Genomic DNA, 11,152 nt, shown 5'->3' with positions numbered 1-11,152 from the left:
TTAGATGTTAAAGTACAAATTAAAATTCTGAAAATAACATCAGGAAGAATGACAATATGCTTCTTAAGATTAATTTGAATTACGGAAGGAATTCATCATAGTTTTTAATACTGTAGTTGTTTCTTTCTAGCAGTAGATGCCAGTAGAGTTCTTATTTTTAAAATAAAAATAAAATTGCCCAAGCAGTTCCATAGCAACAGCTCCTTGGTCACATTACCATATATAGAAACTTTGCTCTTAGAACTAAACAGTCTATTTTCTATAAGTGCTGTGTGATAAATGGCAACAGCTTAATTGAATAAAGACAGATTTTTAACTGTAGTTCTTTTCAAGATACTTGGTGAAATTTACTTTTTTCTATGGTGATTTTGTTTTAAAGTTTATGCATTGTTTTAAATAAATTAATCTCCGTGTTGTAGTTTGGAATCTGGGATTTCCATATTTAAGCAATGTTGAATGCAGATAAATATGGCTATACATGTATTAAAAATAAATAGGGTCAGGATGAAATGTTGGGATTATTTTGTGTCTTTGGCAAAGGAATACCATGAGTGTAATATTTTGGGGAGGCTAATATTTCAGAGAGCTGAAAGGTTAGCAGTGGTGACTGGAACAGGGAAAATAAGAGGTTATTATAGAAATTAATATTTGATGATTTTACTCAGACCTTTAAATTGGTAAAAGGAATAAATACTTCATTTGCCATATATTTACTGAATATGTAATAGCATACATTGCATTTCTGAATTCAAGTAACTCAGTTTATGTACACAAATTCATAAACAACCAATTTTTACATAAAATCATAAGTTCAGTGGATATAGGAAAGAGCAGTTTATTTTCCTGTAGGAGACCAAATAGGTAACATTTGTAGTGAGCCTTGAAGATTAATAGAATTTCTGTTAGGAGAACAAGTCAAAGGAATTTTATACACTTTTTATCATACTGAGTCAGTTCATGCTTTGTGGATATTTATTAAACACTACAGAAACTTATTCTATTAAACATTACAGACAGTTATTTAGTGTCTGTATTTTGTAAGGCACTACCAAAGGGTAATACATTTTCTGTTAATTACACACATAATATTAAAGATAAGCAATTTAAGAAGTTAGTCTTACAGATACTGTTGCCCATTTGTTTAGATTAATACTAATTTTATTACACAAAACAGAGTACACAAATGAGCTGTTACATGGCAAAATTCACTAGTCAGTGTTTCCTTAGTGAACTTTCGTGTCTTTGTGTTCATCGCCACAATTTGATAAGATTATTGTTTCTGTTGATTGTATTTGTCAAATGGTTGGCAGGAAATCTGGACTAAAATATTTTTTTTAGAAAGTTTTTAGGATCTTTTTCTTCTCCTTTCCTTCTTTTTTTTTTCCTTCTCTCTTATTACTTAGAGTTTCCAAAGAGAAACACTGAAATTTTTCATCCTTTAATAAAAGGCAAAATTGGTGATAGAAAATTTTATTGGCATTTAATTGAAGGGGATACTAAATGAGATCACTAAAGCAGTGGGTCAAGTAAGCAGCAATCTTCTGTGTTAAGGTTTTGAAATTAACATGTCAAATTTTAGAGTGTTTTAAAATATAACTACCTGTAGGCAGACACATGTCAGTTGATAAGCTATGTTCTGTGGTTCCTGTATATATTAGACTTAAGTCAATGAGTTAGCAACATTAAATTCTTTTTTTAAATTGCTAGCTCAGATTCTTTTCTCAGTTATAACTTGCATATTATTTTGTAAGAGTCTTGTCATATCCATTCCATACTAATTTTTGATGAAAAATTAATTGCTTGTAAGGATTCATAAAATCTGTAATTGGCCTATTTCCTGAGAAAATACAGTCTGTCTTTTTAATATGTTATATTTGGGGGGTGATTCGTCCCTCAGTTGTTTTTATAGAGTTGTAATACATGTTTAACTAGTTTCCCTTTTAAAAAAAAAAAAATTCAGCTTACTATGTATATTTACATAACTTTTATATAATGCCTTCATTAACCTGAACATTAATATCAAAACATACATAGACCCTTTTAGGCAGATATTGCAAGCTGTTAAAATCCCCTCTGTAGTTGAGATGAAAAGAGTTTTGCTAAGAAAAGCTCAGTAATGTGCTGTTTTATATTAACAGGAAACAGAAGAGCAGTAGTGGTTTGAATACCCTGCAAACAGGAAGTTTGACACATGCATAGCTCTTAGCTTCTGTGTAAGAAGTTGTTGAGCTCCTTCTGGAAATATTTTTAGTTATTTTAAGTAAAGTGTAAATGCACATGAATGGCAGCTTATAGAGATCTATCCTGTAACCAGTGTACAGGTACATCTACTGCTCTTCAGAAACTGGAAGGTTTTGCTAGCCGATTATTTCATAGACACTCCAAAGGTACTGCACATGATCAGAAAACAGCTCTGGAAAATGACAGCTTTCATTTCTCTGAACATACTGCCTTATGGGACAGATCAAGTAAGTTTTTTTTTTTTAATTGATACATTACAACTAGTAGCTAAAGTACTAGAGTTTTAGAATCAAACATAAACAACCATGTTTTGTCTTTTTATGATTTGTACAAGGACATTTTGCAAGACAAAGTTGAAAGAATTCCACAAAAACTTGATTATAAGTTGAGTTGAATCATGTAGTTGTTTTGTTTTATATATAACTTCTTAAGTTAAATATCAATGAGAAAAATTTCTGCAATGTTCTTACATTATTCTATTATGTTACTCTGGTTTTTTTGTTGTTACATAAATATGAAAAACTTTAAAACAATGATCTGTTTTCTTTTTAAAATTTCTTGTATTTTTAAGCTTTAAAATTTGAAAGGCAAAAAGGCTTTTGGATTTATAATTAAATTTCTATTATGTTTGCCATCTTTTATTTTAAATGTATATGTAAAAATTATTTTAGTTTTTATAAGCAAGACTTTCAAAAAGTAGAGTATAATTTTTTATATAAATTCTTAAACTTATAAAATTATGTATATCAAAAGCTTTTATAATTGTATTTTATATTATTTATAAATAGGGTTAAGGAGGGAAAGTTATTTATGCTTGCAATACATTCTTTCCAGGCATGTTAAAATGTTTGGACTTACTAGTATACTAAACCATTTTTGGTAGCTTGCACTTTAAAGAGTAAGTTTAACATATCAACAATACCAGTGCTTTTATTCCATATCTCACCTTGGACTCTCCCCAAGGTAATTTTTCACTTTGATTAAAAGAACAGTAGAATTAACCTTGGCAATATTGCCCTTTTTGGTGTGTGTGTTTGATCATCAAATAGCACTAGGGTTTACTTCTTTAGATTATAGATTCCCAAGCAGTTAAGTAAGAAAACTAAGTTGAAAAAAAAAAAGTTTACAAAATTTACTATGTGGTTTATATTGCACCTGGATATTTCTGTAGAAGCTTATTCGATTTATTCTTTTACTACATCAGAATTTTTCTAACCCTTTTTGAGCTATTTTTTGAAAAAAGTAAGGAACAACATTATTTGTGCAAATTTTTTTGATTATAGTTGGTCTTTACTACATAGCAGATTGACAGGTGAGAAATCTCATGAACTGTGAAGTAGTAAAATAATAATACATTATTAAAATTTTCTGTGTAATAAAACTTTTAATTCATTCTACTTATCCTTTTCTGTTAAATTACAGTATCAAAAGTCCTTTTCGAAATCATTTTTTATGCATTTAATTTTTTTTTAATTAGATGAAGAACCAGGGTAGAATTGAATTAATTTCTGTTTCACCAATACTGGTTCCACATGGTGGGTGTTTAGTAAATGTATCTTTGATGAATTTCATGGGATTTTAATAATGTTTGAACTAAATTCTCACTGTTTTTTTTAAATATATGGACCCTATATATTTCTGAAACACATTTTACAGTCTAGAAATGGAAATTAATACCGTGAACCATGATTTCTTTTAGAAAAACAGACTGATAAAATGTTGTTAACATGATTCTTTATTGTGAAGTCAAAAAATAAGACAAATAAAGTTGGGAACAAATCTTGTATCCCTATAAGAATAATAGTGGTGACGTAAGAAATATTTAAAGAGCAACTGAATGTTCATCAACTAGCTATTCCTTCATTCTTTTCTCTTTTTCATATCCCAAAAATATAATGTACAAAATCATTTTATAAGTAAGGAAGAGTATGGTAAGAATGGAGGTCTAGTTTGTTCTTATGAAATGTATTGCTATGGAGGAGAAAACACTGATCCAACAGAAACAGAAATCCTGTCATTTCAAAATTCCAAATTTATTTTTTGTGGTGAAAACAAATTCCCTTGTTCTGTGAGTTAGGGAAGAAGTTTTGGGTATATGAAATTTTCATACAAAACACAATTGTTCAAGGCTACTTGAAGCAATTTACTTGTATGATTTGTTTGACAAGAAAAAAGCATGTAATATTTCCTGATGATACTCTGGATATACTTGTTTCAAAGTGCAATATAAGAAACGATTAAGTTTTTTAAAAAAGACAAAAAAGAAGTAACTAAGTGCAAAAACAGTTTGTAACTTTTTAAAAAGTTAGTTTCATGTACTGAGTAAAGCTCAATTACTAATTTAGTCATGTATGAAATGTAACTAACTTTAATCCAAGGTTCTTTTCCAGTAACATTTATGGGAAGAAATACAGAACAAAGGTCACATTGGTTTCTAGGTGTTTCACCTTTTATTATTAAATAACAGAAATTCATATTTGATAACATAAATATGTAATGACTATTCTGATGCACATATAAGTGCATGAAGTTCAAAGGAAAAGCATAGACAAATTCTGCTTTTCATTCTGACTCTAACGAAAGAATGACATTCTAGAAAATTTGTTATAGTTAGCTTGTGAATCTTCCTTTGATCATAAGTAGTCTGGTAAGTTATATGATGTTGAAATTAATAGAAGTTTTTTGTGTTTTAAGTCTGATTTTATATACTTAATGAATGTCTAACTGCAACATTTTAAGAAGTAAATAGGTCAATACCACAAAGCACTTTATTTGTCCTTGTATGAGTTGACAGGCTATTTTTCTTATAGATACAAATCCGGATTAGTGACTCTTTGGTGTAAATACTATATTGAACAAATAAGCAATTTCAAATATGAATTTTCAGGTAGAATTAGATAGCTAAAGTGACTATGATAGACTTATCAATATGAACTTTCTGAAGTTTGTACATTCTTTTACACAATTTACTTTCTAATTGTTAGTCCAGTAAATCTGTATTACTGTAACTTCTAAATTAGAAGACTTTACATATTGTCTTTTTCATCTACTTTTTTCCATATGGAAGTTTATAAGCTTATCAATAGTAATTAATATCTATGCATTTGGTAAACCTTTTTTTGAGTATTTACTACTTCATAGTCTATGAACAAGGTTTGGAAGAAAATAAGATCCAGTTCTTACTCCCCAAAATAAAAGTAGGAAGAACAGACATAAACATAATATTCAAGGCATATTGATATTAATATTTCATGCAACATTCTAATAGAAAAGAGCCAATGCAGTTTTTGAAAGTGGGAAATAATATAATTCAACTTTAACTTGAAAAGTCTGCAGAATACAGGATAAGTTAACTTGCCTATTCTACTTTAGGGAAATGCACACAAGTATCATTTGTTTTCTTATTTATGCCAGGCCCTTATTTTTGACACTATAGTGAACATAGCAATGAATAGTCAGATAAGGAATTCCCTTTATAATAGTGCTTATGCAAGATACTTTTATCTGCAATTTCCTTTTCCTACTTCCACCAATAGTGAGATTTGCTCATAGTTAATGTTCCTCTCAAATATCACTAAGGAGTCCTACTCTTCTGTCCTTCATCCTTATTAGAACTCATGATCTCCTTCCTTTCTATGTTCTTATATCATCTTCAACTTACTTTTTTTAAAATATTTTTTTAGTTCAATGGACCTTTTTATTTATTTATATGTGGTGCTGAGAATTGAACTCAGTGCGTCACACATGCTAGGCAAGTGCTCTACCACTTGAGCCACAACCTCAGCCCTTCTACTTACTTTTAATACGACTTATTTTATAGTGCTAAAATTATTTTTACTATTAGTCTTTATGTTATCTCTCTTTCCTCTGATTTTGAACTCCATGAAGGCCTAGAACTTGTCAGTTTATTTTGGTATTGCCAGCACAGTTCTCAATAAATGTTGAGTTGTTGGTTAGATTAGCATGTAATACACAACAGACTTGTGCAGTTGCCTCTATTTTTTTCTATTATGATCTTTGCAATTTATTTATCTATGTATTTATTTATTTGGTGCCAGGAATTGAACCCAAGGGCCCTTAACCACTGAGCCATATCCTAACCCCTTTTTAAAAAAATTTGAGCAGGGTCAAAGTGCATAGAGCCTTGCTAAATTGTTAAGGCTTAGGATCCTCCTGTCCGCCTCCTGAGTCACTGGAGGATCCTGGCCTGCAATTTATTTTAAAGGCCTATAGACATTAACCAAAAATAGCAAAATGCTGACCTGATCCTGGTAAATACCACATTCAATATACAGAAACTTCTGTGTTACCTGTGTACTTTTTACCATTTTTATAATTTATAACTGGAGCAATCAAAAGGCTTTATTGTAAAGGTTAATTGATTGGAATATTAAATGTTTTGAAATTAGAAAATGTTTCCACAGAGTCTGAGGCAATACAAGTAATATGTCAAATAACTAACATAATGAGATCCTCTTACCTCATCGTACTTTGTAAAAACAGCCATAGGACAATGCTAGAAAAGGCAGATTATTATATATGTACTCTAGATAGTGCCTCAAAGTATGGCCTTGACCTAGCATCATTAGTATCAGGGAAGAATTTGTTAAAATGCTTGTTTTTTGTGTATCTCTAATTATCCTGGAATACGGAGTCAGAATCTACATTTCAATAGGATTCCCCAGCTGATTCATATGTATATTAAAGTTTGAAAAGCACTTATTCCCTAATAACACTTAAATCTTATTTGTAAATATATCTGCAGGAAAAAATTAGGAAATAATATAGAAAAACAAAGACAACTAAAAAATCATACACAATCCTGCCAAAAGATAACTACTGTTAGTATTTTTGTGTTTTTAACTTTTTGCTATTATATTAAAAATGTTGTGATAAACAGCCTTATAACTAAATCTTTATGTATATTCCAGATTATGTTTATATTTTATGGGACAAATTTGAAGAATCTATTAATCTGTCAATGGATACTTAGGTTGATTACATATATTGGCTATTATGAATAATGCTGCAGTCAATGTGGGATATTTAATACGACTTATTCAGCATCTGACTTCCTTTCCTTTGACTCTATACCTTGAAGTAGGATTGTTGGATCATATGATAGTTCTATATTTAATTTTTTGAGGAGTCTCCATATCATTTTCCATAATGACTATATTAATTTACATTCTCACCAACAGCATACAAGAATTCCCCTTTTTCCCACGTCTTCTCTAATACTTGTAATCTTTTGTCTTTTTGATAGTAGCCATTTTAACAGGTGTGAAGTGAGATCACCTTAGGGGTTTTAATTTGCATTTCCTTGATAATTAGTGATATTGAAAATCTTTTTTATATATTGGCATATCTTTTTTTGTGAAATTTCTCTTTAGGTCCTTTGCCCATTTTTTCATCAGATTACTTATTTTCTTGCTTGAGTTGTTTGAATTCCTTAAATGTTTTGAATACTAATCTCTTATCAGATGGTGTAGTTTGCAAACGTTTTCTCCCATACCATAGGTTGTTTCTTCACTGTATTGGTTGTTTCCTTTGTTGTATAGAAGCTTCTTACTTTGATGAAGTCCCATTTGTCTATTTTTATTTTCACTGCTTGTACTTTTGGGGTCATATCTAAAATTTATTGCTCAAACCAATACCAAGAAATTTTTTCTTATATTTTCTTCTAGTAGTTTCACAGTTTCTGGTCTTGCATATAAGGCTTTAATCCATTTTGAGTTGATTTTTATAAATAATATGCAGTAAGGTTCTGACTTAATCTTTTGTGTGTGAATATCCAGTTTTCCTAACACTATATTGAAGAGATGGCACTTTTCCCATTGCAATTGTGTTTGGCACCTTTATCAAAGATAATTGACAGTAAATATCTGAGTTTATTTCTGGACTCTCTGCTTTATGCCATTTGTCTACATACTTTTTTAAAAATGTAAGTACCATGCTGCTTTGATTACTCTAAGTTTGTAATATACTTTGAAATGTGGTAGTGTGATGGTTCTAGTTTTGTTCTTCTAGGATAACGTAGAAGAAATACAGAAATTCCTAGAAATATTTACCAATTTACCAAGACTGAATCATGCAGAAATAGAAAATCTGAACAGATCAATACAAGTAAGGAGATTGAATCAGTATTCAAAAAAATTCCTAATTAAAAAAAAAAAATCCCAGCACTTCCTGGTTTCATTGGTGAATTCCAAACATTAAATAAGAATTAATGCCAATTCTCAAACTCTCCCGAGAAAACTAAAGAGGATGGAATATTTCCAAACTAATTTTATAAGGCCAGCAGTACTCTGATATTAAAGCCAGACAAGGACACTATGAGAAAAGGAAATCACAGGGTAGTATTTCTAATGAGCATAGATCTAAAAATCTTTAATGAAACACTAGCAACTAAATTCAACAGCATATTTACAGGATTATACATCACAATCAATGCAAGGTTGAAATGCGAGGTTGGTTCAACTTATGCAAATCAATAAATGTGATACAACACAAAATGAAGGATAAAAATTCTACAATCATTTCAGTAGATAGATAAAAAGCATTTGAAAAATTTCAACATCATTTCATTAGATATGTATGTCAAACTTTGAAAATAAGATATTCTCTAGAAGGAGATAATAAAATGAACCTGGAAGAACATATGTTCTCTATAGAGTTTGAATATTACTTGCAAGTCCTAAAACAATGTCTGCTTTTGGCTCTGGGGTCCAGGAATGCTACTTAAAAAGTATGGCCCACTTAGGGGTTAGGGTTGTGGCTCAGTGGCAGAGCACTTGCCTGCACATGTGAGGCAAAGGATTTGATCCTCAGTAACACATAAAAAAATGAATTAACAAAGTAAATACATTGTGTCCATGTATAACTAAAAATATTTTTTTAAAAAAGTATGGCCCACTTGGAATACAAATTAGGTGCCATCTTTTAAATATTCAAATTAATCACTGACAAACCCATTTACTCAAACTAGCAGCATTTTAAAGTAGTTCTTTCTTTGGGGCCTTCTTTGAGTCCACTTCAGGTAAACTTCTGGGAGTTTGCTCATTCTGAGGAGACTAAGCTTTCCAGCTGTTAGGTGAAGAAAGAGATGGATAGTTGGATATCATTTGAGCTACTACTGATTTTGTCACTATTGCATGGTTTCATAGTTCAAAACTGGTCCCAACAAATTTGATGTATTCTTGCTCTTGTTGATGTGATGCCACTGACCTTAGTGAATCTGAATGAGAGGATGATGAACTCTTTTTAGTACTGTGCTCATTCAAGGGCTGTATCACAGGGCTTTATTTCTTTAATTTATGTTCATATACCTAGTCATCCTGGCTTCCGTGCTAGGTTAGATGTGTGAGAAGGTCCTTTTAGCCCATTTCTACACTGTACCACAATCTACCCTCCTTTTTTTGATCTGGAATAGCAAACTAGTGGTCTGTGACCCAAATACAGCTAGCAGATATGTTTTGTTTAATGCTGTATATTATCGCTAATTAGGCCATAATTAAGTTGTCCACTAAAGTGATTCTTCACACAGTAATGAAGACCAGCTTCAAGTAGGTTGTCTCTACCTAAGTAGAGAGACACTTTCTTTAAAAAATTGAGATATAATTTACATGTCATAAACACTCTCATTATAAGTGTAGAATTCGGTGTTGATTAGTAAATGTATAGGATTGTACAACCATTGCCACAATTGCTTTAGAAAATTTTCATCACTCCAAAACATTTCTTGGTACCCAGATGTAACCAATCCCCACCTCACCCAACCTCAGATAAACACTGTTCTACTTTTCTGCCTTTAAATTTCCTTTTCTAGACTTTTTATAAAATTGGAAACGTATACTCTGTAATCTATTGTTTCTGACTTCTTTAACTTCAAATACTTTTGTGGTTCATCTATGTTGTAGAATAAATAAACAATTAGTTCCTCATTGAATTAGACCATGTTATATGGCTATAGCACATTTTCTTTATCCATTCTGCTTAAAAACAAGAGAATTGTTTTCCATTTTGTGCTATTGGGATGTTAGTATATACATTTAAAAACAAGTCTCTGTGAACATGTGTTTTTATTTCTCTTGAGTAGTTATCTAGAAGGGAAACTATTGGTTCATATAAGTTTATATTTACATTCTCAAGAAACTGCTAAACTGCTTTCCAAAGTGACTTACCATCTTACATTCCTATGGTAACGTAAGAAGGTTCCAGTTTCTTCATGTATTCATCAGTATTTGGTATCATCAGTCTTTTTTGTTACAGTCATTCTTCAGGTAGGAAATGGTATTTCACAATTATAATGTCAGTTTATATTTCCTTAACAGCTGATGACATTGAGCGTATTTCATGCTTTTAGAAGCCATTTGTATATAATTTTTGTTTGTTTGTTTTGTTTTTATGGTGCTGGGGATTGAACTCAGAGCCTTGTGCATGTGAGGCAAGCACTCTACCAATTGAGCTATATCCCAGCCCTTGTGTATAAATTTTGGAGGAATGTATTTTCAAATATTTTGTCCACTTTCAAAAATTGAGTTGTTTGTCTTCTTTTTATCAAGTCTCAAAAATTTAGACTGAATACAAGTTCAGAATATATAAATATGTGTATTCTGAAAGTATATATTTTCTCAATATATTGAGATATTCCTTTTCATTATTCCTTGTCTTGTTGTTTTATAAAATAATATTTTTGTAAAGTAAGTTAGTAATTTCACTGAAGTTCAGTTTATCTTTTTTCCCTTTGTGGATTGTTAAAGAACTTAAAAAATCTTTCTCTAACACAAAGGAATGAATATTTTTAATCTGTGCTTTCTCCTATAGTCCATTTTTTTTGAGTTAAGTTTTGTATATGGTGTTAGATATGAATCAAAATTCTTTTATATATATATATATATATATATATATA

The 11,152-nt window shown here is 30.4% G+C and overlaps 1 protein-coding gene across 1 annotated transcript in view; it reads left to right on the top strand.

The window, feature by feature from the left end:
• Positions 1-2,165: 2,165 nt before the first annotated feature.
• Positions 2,166-11,152, top strand: part of Prkacb (protein kinase cAMP-activated catalytic subunit beta) — a 61,648-nt gene continuing 52,661 nt past the window's right edge. Inside the window, exon 1 of the mRNA XM_015504763.2 lies at positions 2,166-2,468. Coding sequence (XP_015360249.1) covers positions 2,282-2,468 — 187 coding nt within the window. The 5' untranslated portion in view covers positions 2,166-2,281. The remainder of the gene's footprint in view (positions 2,469-11,152) is intronic.

Source organism: Marmota marmota, unplaced genomic scaffold (assembly GCF_001458135.2).
Source record: "Marmota marmota marmota unplaced genomic scaffold, marMar, whole genome shotgun sequence".
Taxonomy (NCBI): domain Eukaryota; kingdom Metazoa; phylum Chordata; class Mammalia; order Rodentia; family Sciuridae; genus Marmota; species Marmota marmota.
This window is presented reverse-complemented; position numbering and strand designations above follow the sequence as displayed.